The sequence below is a fragment of the Rhinolophus sinicus genome, chromosome 7 (genome assembly GCF_057876585.1).
Source record: "Rhinolophus sinicus isolate RSI-liver-muscle chromosome 7, RSI-T2T, whole genome shotgun sequence".
Classification (NCBI taxonomy): domain Eukaryota; kingdom Metazoa; phylum Chordata; class Mammalia; order Chiroptera; family Rhinolophidae; genus Rhinolophus; species Rhinolophus sinicus.
The window spans coordinates 43,263,386-43,280,776 of NC_142507.1; the positions used below are offsets into that span (position 1 = coordinate 43,263,386).

Consider the following 17,391-nt stretch of genomic DNA (forward strand, 5'->3'; position numbering starts at 1 on the left):
ATATTAACTCGTTTGAACTCATACTGACTTTAGACTCAGGCATTACTCTTACTGCCGTTTTGCACATGGGGAAACTGAAGCAGAGAGGTTAAATAACTTGTCCAAGGTCCCACCTGTCCAGAGGCCCCAGATATGATTTCTCCAGCTGTGTTAGCTGCTTGGGGACAGGCCACCAGTAGGTGGAGGGTTGGATATCACCAGGGTTAGGAGTTTATCAAGTGATGACAGTGGAGAGATGGCAGGGGCGTTGAGAATGTAAGTGACCAAATGATGGGCCCTTGACTAAGCTGGTGAGGAAGGGAAGTTAGGATACAGAGAGGGTGAGGGGCAGAGAAACGCAGGGAGAGCTGCAGAAGTTTTGGAGGCAAGATACTAGAGGGAGTGAGCTGGAAAGATGGGGTGCTTGGGAATGTGGGATCCTTAATGTTGAGGTTCCAGTTGGACACAGGTCATGGCGTGACCGTAGGAGTGGGGGGAAGGACAAGGTCAGTGGAAGGAGGAGGTAAAGGGACCCAGAGGCAGATTGTTGAAAGGGACAGTGATGTAGAGACTGAGTCACCCAGAATGATGGCAGCAATTGCACTGGATAGAGAGGCAGCACACAGCGGACTGGGGGATGGGGACCTGGAGGAACAGGCAGCACCCTGTCCCCCTGCAAGCCCAAATGTCCCAAGCCCAAATGTTGTGAGAAGACAGCCTTCCCCAAAGCCGCCTCAGTATTGGGCTCAGGGTGGAGCCAGGCTTTGCTCAGCCCTTCCCTGCATAGCAGGCTTACCTGGAAGCTGTAGCAACAAGGCAACAAGGAAAAAATGCCAGTGCTCAGGCCCACCCTCGAAGAATCAGAATCAAGCACATCTGATCACTGGGTATGGTGTCCAGGTGGTGTCTAGGCTCTTCCAAGCTCTCCAGGTGATTCTCACATGCAGCCATGCGGGAGAACCCTGGACTCAGAGCAAGACGGTGAGGGACCTTCCAGAGAAAAGTGTGGAGATGGGGGGGAGGGGGGATTTTGCTGATGCCAGACTGAGTTCCAGGGGCTAGGTGGCGGGATGTGGGCAGCTATGGCGGAGCCGAGGCTTGAGTCAGAGCAGGGGACAGGGCCAGCCATCCTGGGATGAAGTCCAGATGAAGCAGGACAACCCGGGAGTCGTGGACATTTTGCAGCAGCTGAGATAAATGGGATCCTTGGACAGAAGGGCCAGGCCTTGTGGTCCCGTAGGCAGACCGTGGGGACAAAGCTGAGTGGGCAGAGGGAGCAGCTTGCCAGGAGCCCTGAACTCTGGGTTCCCAGCTCAGCACACTGAGTGTTGAGGCTGGGGGCCAGGGCAGTAACCCCAGGAAAGTGGTGGCCCCAAGAGGGTGGAGAGCTCTGTAGACATCTCTGGTGTGGACATTAGGAGAAGAAAGGGGAGGAATACACACACACACACACACACACAGAGGGTGCCAAAAAAAGTATACACATTTGAAGAAAGGAAAAAACTACATTTAAATTGTAATACTGTATATATACCGATAACAAAAGATGAATACATGTCACGTTTGACTTCTGCAATGACAAGAGGTGCTCAAAGTGGTTACCGTCAGTGTAATTTTAATACAGTTTTTTTCCTTTCTCAAAATACGCATATGTTTTTTTTGCCACCCTCTGTGCATCTATTGCATTAAATATCATCTGAAGGGAACGTAAGACACCGAAGTCATGGTTCTATCTAGGGAAGGGGAGCTGGGTGTCTGGGATACAGGGATGAGGACAAGGAGACCTCACTGTGGCCCCTTTTGTGCCTTTTGAGTTTTAAAGCATCACTGTGTCACCTATGAGCAGTCACAGTGAGGGCCACACCCGTCTTCCGGGGTGGGCCTGGCACGACCTGAGCTGCGCCCTAGCGTTGGGCATCGGCCTCTCACTTTGCCGCCTCTGGGCCTCGACAAGCAAGCGGTCCTGACCAGTGAGCCAGACTGGCCACAGAGTCAGAGGTGTGCGTTAGCCCTTCGAGGAGAGAAGTGGGGTCCCTGTAAGTCCTAAAGGCCCAGGAGTGGAGTTAGTGGTGGAACTTCTTGACTCCCACAGGTAGAGTACAGCTTCCAAGCAGGATGACGAGGGCAGCCCAGCCTTGTTAGCAGAGGGTGGGCTCTGGAGCCAGGTGGTCGGATCCAGACCCCAGCTCTTCACTCAGCAGTCAGAGGGCAAGTTCCTTGGCCTCTGGGGGCCTCAGTTTCCTCAGTTGTAAGATGGGGTGACCCGTGGTAGCTCCCTCACGGCGTTGTCAGGGGACCATGTGGTCCCGCCCCTAGCATGCAGAGCTATTATTATTTTGGTCTCTTGTGAAGGTGACACTGCTCTTAGGCTATGCAAACCGGGTGCTCCAGTGCCATCTGGTGTCTCGTGGTCCCTTCTGGTTCTTGCACAGGCAGGTGACCGGCAGTGCTAAGGAACAGCGTGTGGGCTCCTGTCATGCACCAGCTCAAGCTGAGCACTCAGCAGCTGCTTGTGGATTCAAAAAGCATCTCCATGCCGCTGAATCAAATGCCATGACACACCTTGTTCCCTGCATGAGGAAGTGACTCAGCCACTATGCCAAGGAAATGGCAGGAGGCCATTGCTCTGTTTCGGTGGGAAAGCCCATTTCCCACCTCCCCTCTTGCAGTCACATCCTGATGTCTGGAAAGGACACTGAGCTCCCTGAGATGTGGCCATGGGTTCATGCTCTGTCGACACTATGATCAGGACTTTGTTGAAATTGTGTGTCATCACCTCAGACGTCTTGAAAGAGCCCCTGTAAGTTCAGGGAACAACAGACATTCAGTACTGAAGGTGCCTGACTCAGCTCCCTTTGAGCACACAGGTCAGACTGTGCCTGCCTGTCTGTTTTTCTCTTGACTTCCCCCCCCCCCCTTTTCCCTTCTCTTCCATGTGCCAGGCATGGCTCATACAAAGATGAATAGCAGGTGGGTTTTTCAGGAAGAACAAAGTGGTGAGAGTACACTATACACCTATAATTCAGGTATTGACAAGAGCTGTACGAGTCCAGGACTGTGACTTGCTCTGCCAGAGGCAGCCAGGACAAGCTTCAAAGAGGAGGTGATATTTGTGCTGGGTTTTGAGGTATAAATTGGAGTTCACCAGAAAGTGAGTAGGAGGAAGGAAATTCCAGGCAGAGGGAGTAGCCTGGGCAAAGGCCAGAGGGAGGAGACCAGGGTACTTTTGAAGAGTAGTAAGTTCACTGCAGTTAGAGTGTTCAGAAAATAGAGTGGGAAAAGATTTTCCAGCAGACAGTGGGGAACCAACAAACATTTTTCAACATGCAAATGACATGACTAGAGCTATGTCCAATTCAACCTGCTCTCCCTTATAAAATCTTTTGCTTCTTTGGAACTTACCAAACTACTCAGAGCCCTCCCACGAGGTCCAGGTTTCTAGCCTGAGGGAAGTGCCTAGGTTCCAGATTGGTAGAACTGTCATGATTGACATCTGTGAACACCAGTGAATGACAATATGCCTTCCAGGCATAAGTAATCCATCCATCCATTTCCAGAACCTTCTGGGAGGATCTTAAGAAAAAAAAACCCACCCAGAAGAGGGGAGGTGTAGAAGTCCTTTAGCAGTGGGACTGTGATTACAGTGGTCCCCCGTATCTCCGGTGGATACATTTGAAGACACCCCAGGGGATGCCTGAAACCACAGATAGTACTGAACCCTATATATTCTAGGTTTTTTCCTATACATACATACCTTTTCCCTTAAAGGAAGCACTTAATAGCTACTTTTTGGCATGTCTGAATCTTGGGGCCATTATTAAGTAAAATAAAGGGTCACCTGAGCACAAACACGGTGATAACCTGTCAGTCGATCTGATAACTGAGACGGCTACTAAGTGACTAACCAGCCTAACCGGCAGGGAGCGTATAGAGTGTGGATACGCTGGGATGAGTTACATCCCAGGTGGGACTGAGCAGGGACGACGTGAGATTTCATCATACTATTCAGAATGGCACGTAATTTAAAACTTATGAATGGTTTATTTCTGGAATTTTCCATTTAATATTTTCAGACCTTGGTAAGTGAAATTCTGGAAAGTGAAACCATGGATGGTGGGGGACTACTGTATTTTGTTCTTTTCTTTATAATCTTTAAATTTCTATTAGGAGCATGTACAGGCAGGCCCCTATTTTCTTATTCACAATGCCCGAATCCAAATAGCCTGGAAAAACAAAAATGTATTTTTTTCTTTCTCCCAGAACTCATTTTGTGGCAAAATGACCTGAACAGATGTGAGGCTATTTATAGTCTTTATTGATGCACTTGGTGTGACTATTCATATTTTGCGGCAAAAATACAAATGTGTTTGATTTCAGGTGGTACCAGACCCCACTGGGGTGGCGTTATGTAATTATGTGGCATATGCACCGTGTTACCTTTCCACAATAAAATTAGGAACAAAAGCCTGATTTCCAAAACCAGTCTGGCCCCATTAGATAAGGAAATGGGCCTGTATTATTTTTGTAATGAAGAAGATCTGCCCCATTTCTCTGGTAGTCCCACTCTCCCATGTTCCACTGTGGCCATTTTAAACCACTTTTACCTGTCTGAACGCTCTGACCTCTCCTCCCAGCATACCTCACCCCAGCGGGTGATTTTTGTCTCCTGCTTTACAGGACAACTGAGTCTTGAGATGGTACGAGGGGGGCTCCATGAGCTAGTGTCAGATGATCTGTGTTTTAGTAACTTCTCTGTCCCAGCTAGCTACTTTGAGCAAGAAATTTCACCTTTCGCCTCAGTTTACTCATTTCAAATATGACTAATAATTCCTAAACCCACCAAAAAAACACACATCTATCCTGACTAGATCAGAGGCATTTTGTCAGAATTAAATGCTACTATGTGCCAGGCATTACTGGTGGCTGTACATTTGATCCTCACAGGCGTTCTGGGAGGGAGACTCTATGATTATTCCCATTTTTCAGATGACAAAACTGAGGGTAGCAGGCATTATCACTTACCTAAACCTTTTCAGCTAATTCAAGATGGGAGTCAGATTTAGACCTGGGTCTGACTCTAAAGCCCTATGCTGTATCCAAGTCATGGTCCATGCCTTGAGAACCAAACAGTAAAAGGAGAACAGAGATGACAGCGCTTTGGAAATTGCCCCATCCCCTCTAGGTTCAGGATCCTGTCAGGTCTGAGGGCAGTTGGGGGTGGGGTCAGGCAGGGGTTCCCTCTCCAGAAAACATCTGGCTTCTGTGCTTCAGTTGGGTGGGTGGGGAGGGTTTCTCTGTGACCGGGAGCATATAGATGTGTATGAATTAATGTTGGGCCCCCTCTTTTTTTTTTTTTTTTTTAAGAAAAAGAAGATTGGGTAGGCCTGAGGGAGATGCTGGGTGCTGGTGTCCTTGTTTTTGTTTTTTTTTTTAAAGCCAAGCAAGCAGCAGATTTATTTAAAAAGGACAGTACACTCTCAAGAAGGTGAGAGCGGGGGCCAGCCAGGTGGCTCAGGCGGTTAGAGCTCCACGCTCCTAACTCCGAAGGCTGCCGTTTCGATTCCCACATAGGCCAGTGGGCTCTCTCTCAACCACAAGGTTGCCAGTTCAACTCCTGTCCGCAAGGGATGGTGGGCTCCGCCCCCTGCAACTAAGATTGAACACGGCACCTTGAGCTGAGCTGCTGCTGAGCTCCCGGATGGCTCAGTTGGTTGGAGTGCGTCCTCTCAACCACAAAGTTGCCAGTTCGACTCCCACAAGGGATGGTGGGTTGTGCTCCCTGCAACTAGCAATGGCAACTGGACCTGGAGCTGAGCTGCACTCTCCACAACTAAGACTGAAACGACAACAACTTGACTTGGAAAAAAGGCCTGGAAGTACACACTGTTTCCCAATAAAGTCCTGTTCCCCTTCCCCAATAAAATCTTAAAAAAAAAAAAAAAAAAAGATGAGAGCGGGCAGGCCCAGAGAAGAGCAGCTCTGCCTCTGGTGTCTGTTTTTATGGTTTGAGATGGAGAGGGTCTTAGGGAGACACTGGTGTTCTCAATTCTCTGTACTGTTGTGTAGGCTGTACACTGGACAACTCTAGGAGCACCATTCACACTGTAGGCTAAGTGAATGGTACACCCTAGAGTCGTACACTACACGTCCTACCTGATGGCTCTGGAGATATTCCTTAGAAGGATAGCCCCACGATAAGCAGTGATACCCGTTAACATGAACTGAGAATGTACTGTGTAAGCCTGTACGTGTATTGTATCTTACCTTAGCTTCACGACGATCTTCTGAAGTTGATACCCTTTTTATCTGTGTTTTATACTTGGGGAAACTGAGGCTCGGAGGGGTTAGGGGAAATGCCCAAGGTCCCACAGCCACCGCTTGTCCCCACTATATTGTGCTGCCTCTGAACTCCGTTGAGGCTGAGGGAAGGGGGTGTGGTGGGAACTCCATTGTGCTTGAATACAACCGTTACTGTGTGTCTCTTGTCTTCCCCTGCCACCCCCCTAGCTGGACAAGATGCTGGACCCACAGGTGTGGCGGGAGGCAGCCACGCAGGTCTTCTTCGCCCTGGGGCTGGGCTTTGGGGGCGTCATTGCCTTCTCCAGCTACAACAAGCAGGACAACAACTGCCACTTCGACGCTGCCCTGGTGTCCTTCATTAACTTCTTCACCTCCGTGCTGGCCACGCTCGTCGTGTTCGCTGTGCTGGGCTTCAAGGCCAACATCATGAATGAGAAGTGTGTGGTCGAGTAGGTAGCACCTCTCCTGTCCTTTCCCCTCCCCGCCCACCCGGCCAAGGGACAGGCGGGCCATGGATGGACAGCCCCTATCTCCCTGGGCCGAGAGGAGCTCTTTGTCCCCAGCCCTGGACCACAAGGACAGGCTCAGCAATGTCTCTATTGAGGGCTGGGGGGTCCTGCCTGGGTGCTTGGCAGGTGCCCCCAGGTTTGTGCCCACCCCTGCCTGCTTACCTGGTCCTCTCCCTTTCCTGCTGCAGGAATGCCGAGAAAATCTTGGGGTACCTCCACAGCAACGTCCTCAGCCGGGACCTCATCCCTCCCCACGTCAATTTTTCCCACCTGACCACCAAGGACTACACAGAGATGTACAAGGTCATCATGACCGTGAAGGAGGACCATTTCGCAGCCCTGGGCCTCGATCCCTGCCTGCTGGAAGACGAGCTGAACAAGGTGCGGGACAGGCTGTTTTTGTCGGGTTGGTCCGCAAGGCATACGCGGGGGTGGGGACCCACACACAAGCCATGAGGGGCTGGAGCTTGCGTGGAGGCCCCAGAAAGCTGCCAGGGACTCCCTCATTTACGTGATAAGCAAGGACCCTCTATGTGTCTAGAAAGGGAGAGAGGAAAGGTAACAGTTCCAACCTCTGCCCTGAGGTCGGCTGAGTCTTGGTGAGGGCAAGAGGCTGACACACGTCACAGAAATCCCAGGGAGTGTACGGGACGACTTGTGCGTTGATTGAATGGGTTTCCTGAGCACCTGTCACGGCCCCATGTCAGGCACTCACAGTGCCTTGTACGTGGCACCCAGAACATAAGTGTTTCCGTGAGTGTCTGCCCCTTGCTGTCTGTCTCCTTTGGCCGCATGACAGCACTGTGAGTTGAATATGAAAGTTGTTCTGATTTTGCAGGTGAGTAACCTGTAAGTTGGCAGCTGGGTCAGGGTCTCACGGCCGGTAAGGAGGGGAGCCGGGGTTTAAGTCCCCATACTCTGAGTCACCCCTTGATGCTTCTGTCTCTCCCCCCGCTGTCCCCATTCTAACTCTCCTTACCACATTGTCCCTCAGTCCCTGGAGGAGGGCAGGGGGATGCTGTCCCCTCATTAATGTCCAGGCCCAACTTCTGACCCCTTGCTTCTATCCTCATTTGCACAGCTGGGACCTTTCAAAGTGACTGTTCTGTTAGGAGGAACAGGAGAGAGACATGCCCACAGGGTCCTAGGACCCAGCTGGTGCCAAGGCTCACAGGGGACAGAGCCAGCTCCCATCAGCCCCCGCTAACCCTGTCCTTCTCCATGGGGCCAGGGAAGGTGACACTCCCTGAACAGTGTCTGAGCCCCACATTAAAAGTTAGCGTCCTTCTCCTGGCTCCATTCTAACGCTGAGGGAGCTGTGTCCGGTACCCTCTGCCCTCTTCCCAAGTGATCAAGAGCAAAAGGACCCTGTCCGGGGAATCCTACCCTGGTTTCTGCCCCAGGTGACTAGCAGTATGAAGGACCTCCCCACCTCCCCCTTCCATGAGACCCTGCCCCATTCTCACAGGCGTGGCCTGGCCCTCTGAATAAAGCGAAGACTGTAGCAGTTTTTTAATGATACAACCTTGACAACATCCAAATGGCAGGGATTACACACTCACCTACTTGGGGAGGTGTTCCCTCACAGTCACTGGACCGTATAGGACAATGTAGAAGTGATGGCAGTGTGTGGTCAGTTGCCCCCGAAGCAGGCACCCAAGCATTACAGCAGTGGCTCTCTACCTCGGCTGCCCACCAGGGCCACCTGAGGGCTTTATGAAACCCTGGTACCCAGCTTATCCCGAACCCCAGACCAGTCAAAGTATTGCCCCTGGGGTAAGCCCAGGCGTTAGTGTTTTTAAAGGCTCCAGTGTGATCCCATGGGGCAGCCGTGGCTGAGACCACTGCATTAAGGTCTGGAGTTCACAGCTGGCAACAACCAGGGGAGACTTCCTAGAGGAGGAGTCCTGAGCTGGGCACGTTTCTCAAAGTGAGCGTCTTCACCTGAATCACTGCAGGTCCTTGTACAACTTGCTGTTTCCAGGCCCCACAGCTGAACAACTCCTGAATCGGTGTTTTAGTCCCTGGGGTGGGAGGATTCTGATGCCCACTCAAGTTTGAGACCCCCTGTCCCAAAACAACAGGATTTAGGTGGGGACGTGGCGTCCCTGTGAAAGGGGGGATTCCTAACGCTCTCTGGGCAGAGAGGCGGGAGCAGGGGCTCCCAGGCTGGGCGTGGGCCCCTCACGGAGCACTTGCCCTTCGCCCCCACCCACAGTCCGTGCAAGGCACAGGCCTGGCCTTCATCGCTTTCACTGAGGCCATGACGCACTTCCCTGCCTCCCCGTTCTGGTCCGTCATGTTCTTCCTGATGCTCATCAACCTGGGCCTGGGCAGTATGATCGGGACCATGGCAGGCATCACCACGCCCATCATCGACACCTTTAAGGTGCCCAAGGAGATGTTCACAGGTAACTCCTCCTGGCAGCCACCACGGGCAGGTTGTGGCTCTGACTTTAGAAAGACTGGGTTCTGACCAAGTCGTTCCTGACCCCATACCCAGAAACCTCCTCTCCCCTTCCCCCACCCGGGACACAGCGGGAGCCTGGCTCTGCCACCAGAGAAAGGCACTCACTAACCAGGAGAAGACTGGTTGGGAACCTGTGCCACATCTGAGCCGAGAGACAGGCCTCTTTCTTTGTTCACGTGCCCCTCTCCTGAACGCCTGCTGAGCTGGCTTGGGCGGGGCTGGCCTCCCTCCCCGCCGGTCCTGTTCCGTCCCTGTCATTCCCAGCCCTGGGAGGCTCCCTGTTTAGTAGACTGGGGGCTCAGAACCTCCAAATCTGGACCCCTTCCCCTGTGTAGGGCTGGGCCTGCTGGAGGGTGGGCTGCAGGCCAGCTGGGGGGAGGGGTGGGATGGGAAGGGCCTGGGTGCCCCCAAGACCCCCGGGCCCCACCTACCTGTACCTTTGCCCTCACACTGGCCTCCCGGCTCTCTGCAGTGGGCTGCTGTATCTTTGCATTCTTCGTGGGGATGTTGTTCGTCCAGCGCTCCGGAAACTACTTTGTCACCATGTTTGATGACTACTCGGCCACCCTGCCACTCACTGTCATCGTCATCCTTGAGAATATCGCTGTGGCCTGGATCTATGGAACCAAGAAGTAAGGAGGCTATGGGGGTAAGGTGGGGACAGGAGGATGGGTCTGTCCCATCTTGACTCCCCAGAAAGTGCTACGATCCCAGGGCTGCTTGTGAGTGCAGCAGGAGGTCACAGAGTCAGTGACGGGACTGAAAGTGCCATTTAGAGAAACTGAGTCTCAGAGAGAAGCATCACTGCTCAACCCCACTTGGGTGGTGAGAGGCAGAGCCAGGCTGAGAACATGAATCCTGACGTCATCCTAAACTGCCCTAAATTACTAGAGCATGTTTTCTGGGTACCAACTCCTCAATATTTTGTGGAGCTTGTTAAGCACCTAGTGGGTGTGAAAGCCCTCATGGACTTTAGCAGCCTGGTCAACAGCTATAAGGTGACCTGTTATACCTAGGGGTGTGAGACGAGGGGTGGTTTGGGCCCTAAGTTTGGGGATGAGTGGGTAAGAGAATTCAGCCGTAAGAAAGGGTTGGGTCTCAGGGCCTAAGCGTCGGGCCGATCTATGCTCAGTGCCAGCCCCTGGCCTCCTTCCTCATTTAAGAACCCATCTGTATTCCCAGGAAGCCCCAGGACTGGGTCCCTCCCACTCACTCAGCAAGGCCGGGGTTCCACTAAGTTCCTCAGCCTGCCCCTCACATGTTGTCTGGACCTGGTCTTAGAATTGGACTCTTGCTCAGGCCCTGATACAACCATCTCCTTCCTGGGAGGGTGCAGGAGGGCTGGGGTGATAAGAGGGGGCACCCCTGTGAGCCAGGGTCGGAACACGCTGACTCTTCTCTGCAGACGGCTGAAACCCCTGTGGTCCTTCTCAGAATATTATCTTTAAACGCTCATGCTAAAATATATAGGATTATACAGGCAACTAATTATATTGAAAATTAGCAAAATAATGTTTCAAATCTGTGATTTAGTAAGATCTGTGTACTTTCTTTTTACTGCATTAAGGTACGAGATCTAGCTGTGGGTCTAATAACACCAGTAATTTCAAAGTAGTGATGAGCATAAATGATGTTTGTAGGTATTTTCAGTTATAATATGATCGGAAAATATCTGAGATTTAATGAGTTGCTGGCAGAGTCCTAAGTACTGTTAATGGTTGCTTGCATTTATGATAGAAAGAAGTGTAAGATTTCAGTTAGGTGTTATTGAGGTAAAGATGATTTTTTAAAACGCCATTCGTGTTTACAGCCTGCCAGCCACCACCACCACCCCTCCACACACACCCAAATCCCCCATTCAGGAATTCCACCCACAGAGCTGGTGGTAGAAACTCCAAGTCAAGGAAGCTTTCTGCCTTAGGACACTAGGGAAGTGCACTTCTACCTCTCTTCCAGCAGGGGGAGTCTAGAGCCAGGCCAGTGTGAGGGGCTGGTGCCTGGCCTGTGGGCTGTATCCCATCCCTGGGTGGTGCGTCAGGGGAGGTTAGAGGAGGACAGCAGAGTCTTCCCAGAGGCCAGCTGGGCCACAGAATAATACACTGGGAGCACTGAATGTGAAGAATGGAAGAGCTGGGAGGGAAGGACTGGTCGATGAAGGCTTCCTGGAGGAGGTGGGGAAATGCACAGACGCAGCGAAGGTGCCAACTCCTGGGCCCTCTGCTGTGCTTGGCAGGTTCATGCAGGAGCTGACGGAGATGCTGGGCTTCCGGCCCTACCGCTTCTATTTCTACATGTGGAAGTTTGTCTCTCCACTGTGCATGGCTGTGCTCACCACGGCCAGTATCATACAGCTGGGGGTCACACCCCCCGGCTACAGCGCCTGGATCAAAGAGGAGGTGAGGGGTGGGGCCCAGAACCCCAGTGATATAGGTACCTTCTCAGGCCTGTAATGCAACCGGTGATAGATACAAACCTTTACAGGGCAACTACTATATGCCAGGCCCTGCCCGGGGCATTGCACAGCTGGTCTGTAACCTTTATAACATTCCGGAGAGGTGACATTATCCCTATCACACAACCGGAGATCAGAAAGGCTAATGCACTTGTCCAGTCTTCCTAGCCCGTTTTCTCTCCATCTGTGTGGAATGGAGCCACCCATCCTTTTCACAGGTGTAGAAACTGGGACAGTGGGAGGCTCAGGCCCTTCACCAGGGTGACCAGCTAACTCAAGTAGCAACCCCTGCTGACCCCACCTTTGCTGGTACCAGGACAGCGGGTGGGATGGGGAGAGGGCAGGAAGCTGTGGTCCTGGAGGTCCAGAGAGGGTGAGGCTGTGGGGTGTCAGGCAGCAGCCCTCACCCCTGTCTGCCCCTAGGCTGCTGAGCGCTACCTGTATTTCCCCAACTGGGCCATGGCACTCCTGATCACCCTCATCGTCGTGGCAACCCTGCCCATCCCAGTGGTGTTCGTCCTGCGGCACTTCCACCTGCTCTCTGACGGCTCCAACACTCTCTCCGTGTCCTACAAGAAGGGCCGCATGATGAAGGACATCTCCAACCTGGAGGAGAACGACGAGACCCGCTTCATCCTCAGCAAGGTGCCCAGCGAGGCCCCCTCCCCCATGCCCACTCACCGCTCCTACTTGGGGCCCGGCAGCACGTCACCCCTGGAGCCCAGCAACAACCCCAATGGACGCTATGGGAGCGGCTACCTCCTGGCCAGCACCCCTGAGTCAGAGCTGTGACCACTGCTCCCAGCCTGCCCGCCTCTCCCCATGACACCCAGCCAGCTGCCCTGTTCCCGCCTGGCCTCTCCTCCCAGGCCAGGCCCTCTGTCCAAGAAGAGGGGGTGTCTGCCCTGCCTCCTCCCTCACTCCAGTCCCAGCCAACTTCTGCTCCCTACACCTGAGTGGGGACTAGGACAAGCTCTGTCCCTCAGTCCAGGCCACCAACCCATCTACCCTCTGAGGTCCTCTCACCAAATTGCAGCCAAATAACTGGAATAATCCAGAAGTTCCGATTCACAGCACAGAGGAGACTCCCAGTGGCCACCTTAGGGGTCATTCCACCCTCCCTCTCTCCCTGTAACCAGCCACTGGCATTCTTTAGGTCTCAGAGTCCTTCTGTGCTGCCTGATGGTGGTGGTGGTGGTGGTGGTGGTGGTGGTGGTGGTGGTGGTGGTGGTGGTGGTGAGAGGCATCGGGGTGGGGTGGGGTATCCCGGAGGCTGCCTAAATGGGGCAGATGTGCCAGAACTCAGGACTCAGACTTGGGGTGTTTTGTTGTGTGAGGCAGATGGTGCCCTGGCAGCAAAAGTGAGAAGGCTCCTTTGCCCCCACCTCTAGGTGGGATCCCCAATGTCCTTGGCCCTGCCTGGGTGGGTGGGGTGTGCTCCTGCATTCTGCCTGGGAGGGCCATGACTGGGCCCAAACCCTTCCCACCTCCGTTAGAGCTTAGCTGTCACCCTGTCCCCTCTCCATCCTGGAGCCCAGAGTGGTGGCCTCTGTCTTTTCCTTGAGAGTTTTCCAGAGCATACTTGGTGGTCCACAGCACAATTGTATGGTTTGGAGCACAACTGCAAAGCACACCCTGTCTTCTCACACCTGGGGCTCAACTTTCTCATTAGCGGCAGCTTCTCCCCTGGAATTGGGGTCCCTGGAGTTCAGGGGCTCACATACAAGAAGCCTCACACCTGGGAAAAGATATCATTTCACTGCCCCTTTCGGCGGCCACTCACCCTGTTGTGTAAGCACAGCTACCTGGTGTGCACATTATGTACGGACACCTTGGAAACCTTTCCCAAGCGGCCTGGCCCGTGGCAGGGAGGCCACAGCCAGTGCTGGGGGTGCTGGAGGTGGCAGGATGGCATCGGATGGAGGCTGGGAGGACTAGAACCTGACTGAAGAGCAAATGTGTAAGGAACGGATGTGCCGATGGAAGGATGAAAGGATGGATGGATGGATGGCAGGAAGGAGGGAGGGAAAGGAGGAAGGAATGATGGAAGGAAGGGAGGGAGGGAGGGAGGAAGGAAGGAAGGAAGGAAGGAAGGAAGGAAGGAAGGAAGGAAGGAAGGAAGGAAGGAAGACTGGCTGGTAGAGCAAACCGCCATCTTTGAGAGCTGTGGTTGGCTGGGCGGGACCAGCCACACTGCTAGGCCTATGCACCTTCACAGAAGGTCCCGAGCCACTCCTGTGACTGACTGCTTTCAGCACTGGACAGGAAAGACTAGGCCCAGGGCTCCCTCCTTCACCTCTTAGTTCCTTGGTCCCCACCTGCTTGCCTGGGGAGCTACCCCCCACCCCTCCATCTCCCTGAGTCACCCCTCCTTCACACCTCCCATTTCTCGCCCTCTCAGAAGTATGAGGGGAGAGGGAGATCCACGTCTCCCAAAAAACATGAGCTTTTGAGCACCATATCCCGCCTTAGGCCCCCTCACCTGACAAGACCTCCTACCTTGGACCCACGCCTAGTCCCAGCCGATTTAGCAACAGGAAAAGCAAGGTCCCAGGAGAGAGGCTGCACTATATATACTCTTCTATATATTCTGTTTCTATTGTATATTCAATCTGTACATGTGGGTGTAAATGCTGTTAAATGACAAACCCAATATTATACCGTGGCTGGTGGACTATTTCCATCCTCAGTGCTGTACAGATCTATTTTCATTGTATATTTGATATATTTTTAATTTTGTAGCTTGTGGCTGGGCCAGGCCCCAGCCCGACAGCCTGCGATGGGGCTGAGCGGTGCCGTCTGCTTGGTCCCCGTGGGCTGTGGAGCACGCCTTGCCTTTTGCTGTAGGCCGGTCCCCGGCCTGGCTGTGTCTACTGTGTTAGTGATGGGGCTCAGAGCTTGTGTGTGTGTGTGTGTGTGTGTGTGTGTGTGTGTGTGTGTGTGTGGAGTGTGTACATACATGGAGGTGAGTGTGAAGGGTGCTGATTTGTGTTTCCCAGTGTTCATCTCGCTGCCCCTCTGCCCCCGTCAGCCTCCCCCTCCTCCTCTCAGCTCTGTCAGGCCAGGCCTCCGGGCAGGGTGCTGCAGGAAGCCCCCTGTTGTGGGGAAACGGCAGGCTTTTCTTGCTGGTGGCTCACTGACCTCACATCACTGGGTTTGCCAGAGGCAGGGAAGGAGGGGCCTTGGAGAGGAAAAGCTCCCCACCCCAATTTGTTTTCCAGCCAGCTTCTTGCTGTGCCCACCCGTCACACCCTCTCTATCCTGAGGAAAGGACGGGTTTCTTAAGATGGTGAGACCCCAAGAAGCGCCTCTCTCCTGCGTTTGTCCTTGAGACAGTCCTGGCAGTGTTCAGAAGGGAACAGCTGCCCCTCTGTATTTCTGACACACACCTCTGCTCGCTCCACAGGGGAGCTTGGTAGCTGGAAGTGGGGTGAGGCCAGGGGGGTGAGGAGCAGGTGGGGATCTGACCAGGTAAGATTGAGCCAGCTGCCCTGATTCCCTGGAGGAGGAGGAGGTGGCCCCTTGTCCCTGCACAGGGTCGTCCCACCACTGGCTTTGGTGCTGTCCACGCAGTGCCCACAGGACTCCAGGGCAGGGCAGGGGCATGGCTGCAAGAGTCCCCCGGCCCCTGCCCTCCAGCCCAATCACCAGCTTCTTGCTCAGGGAGCCGTCTCCGCTGAGGCCACATGGAGCCCGAGGGGGTGGATAGGTGGGGCACACGAGTGGATGCCAGTGTAGGTGGCTTTGCCCTCCAGCAATAAATCTGTGAGACTGTTGCTTTCCTAATGTCAGGAGAAGCCCTCCTGAGTCAGCCTGCCACAGGCCCTAAGCAGGCCTGCAGTATTACATACCGGCAGGGGCTGCCCTGCTGCCCATCCTTGCAGCTGCAACCCGTTCCCCATGGCCCCCCAGAGTGTCTCGTGGTGGAAAAGAGGAGAGACTGAACAGGTTGGAATGTACCTGACTCTCTCCCTGAGTGTCCACCAGGCCCTGAAACGGGCCCTACTGCCCCTTTGCTGGGGCCAAGGAGGAGGGCCCAGGGTCCCTCGTCATCCCTCGCACTGCTTTGTACAGACCCAAGCGCACACAGCAAGCATTACTTTAGGTTCTGGCACAAGCCCAGAACAATTCAAGTCCATGGCTGGCCAGAGTCTTGGGTAGGTCAAGACCACTCAGCCCAGGGGAGGGGATGAGGCATTGTCACCCTGGAGCCCTCCTTCCTCTCTGCTCCCCTCATGGTGTACAATAAAGTGTCTGTTCTTACCACACCCCTCTTGCCTATCTGACTTGCCCAGGGATCGGGAAGAAGGAAGGGGGGAGGGTTGGGGTGAAAGCTTGGATGGGATGGGTGGAGAGGGCTGCTGTGGGAGTTTGCGTGCGGCCGGCTGCTGGCAGAGGAGTTTGGGGAGGATGAGAGCGACATGTATTTATTTTCCTAGGAATTGTCCCGGGTGTTTAACAATGCGCATACTTGTAGCAGGCCTTATTGGGTTCCCAGTACTCCACACATCCAATCTCCTGTGATCTTTGCGACAGCTCTCCGAGGATGGTACAGCTGACCCTTGAACAGCGGGTTTGAACTGCACGGCTCCACTTATACGTGGATGTTTGCCAATAAATATGCAGTCGGAACCTCCATATCCTTGGGTTTTGCATCTCTGGATTCAATCCACCACGAATGGAAGACAGCATTTTCTATCGGACGTTGGGAGGGCCAGCTTATGTGCGCTGTTCTACGCTATTTTATATAAGGGACCTGAGTTGTTCAAGGGTCAGCTGTACTTTGTTGTTCCAAGTGAGGAAAATGAGGCTCCTTCTGATGGGAGGATTATGTTTGGTGTCCACTTACGGGTCCTTGAAGGGGAAATTCCTGTCCTGCTTTGGTGCCAGGGTGGGGTGCGTGGAGGCCCACCTCAGGGAGGGCTGGGGGCTGGGAAGGCCTGAAAGGGAGGTGGGGTATGGCAGGGGATGTGAGGGTTCACGGGGAGCAAGCCCTGTTCTAAGTTCTGGGGGTGGAACCTCTCTTCAAGGTAGCCTTCTGTGGGGACAGAGCCCCAGAAAGCAGTTTCCAGGTTCTCGGCCTCACATAGAAAGGTGCTGGCTCAGGTAGTAAATGGCCATCAACTGTGATTGGATGGCCATCAGCTGTGGCTCATTGGCCGTCAGCTGTAACCAGTGAGCCATTGGCCACTAATATAACTGCTGTGGCTACGCTAGCAGAAAATGGGGGCCAGCAAGAAGATGGTGGCTGAGCCTGCAAGGGGCGCAATGAGGGTTGAGAATTGTGTGGCTCCTGCTTCCTGTTTCTCCAACCCAGCCGCCAGTGAGAATACAGTAGTATGACTCCCCCATCTATGGCTCCGTGGGTGTTCCTTTTTGGCCTCACCATGTCCTGTGTTCTTATGTGGGGAACGGGAGCTGAGACCCCACAGGTCTCCCCGCACGACAAATGGCGCAGCGAGCAGGGTCCCCCGCACGACACCTTCCCTTTTGCATACTTCAGTAGATGGTAAAGACGAAATATGGAATTACCTAGTTTCTCAAATTTCAATCTTAATTATTTATTAAGCACCTACTGAATGCTTGGCTCTGTGAAGAATGGAAGGAGCTGCTGGTAGAGGAAGTGCTTCTTGCATCACACTCAAGGAGCACAGACATTGGAAGAGGCGAGAAGTGTGGCT

The 17,391-nt window shown here is 53.5% G+C and overlaps 1 protein-coding gene across 1 annotated transcript in view; it reads left to right on the top strand.

The window, feature by feature from the left end:
• SLC6A17 (solute carrier family 6 member 17) overlaps positions 1-15,978 on the top strand; it is a 46,228-nt gene extending 30,250 nt beyond the window's left edge. The window contains exons 7-12 of the mRNA XM_019730477.3: positions 6,487-6,728; positions 6,977-7,169; positions 9,007-9,199; positions 9,731-9,890; positions 11,492-11,654; positions 12,134-15,978. Coding sequence (XP_019586036.2) covers positions 6,487-6,728; positions 6,977-7,169; positions 9,007-9,199; positions 9,731-9,890; positions 11,492-11,654; positions 12,134-12,502 — 1,320 coding nt within the window. The 3' untranslated portion in view covers positions 12,503-15,978. The remainder of the gene's footprint in view (positions 1-6,486; positions 6,729-6,976; positions 7,170-9,006; positions 9,200-9,730; positions 9,891-11,491; positions 11,655-12,133) is intronic.
• Positions 15,979-17,391: the final 1,413 nt, after the last annotated feature.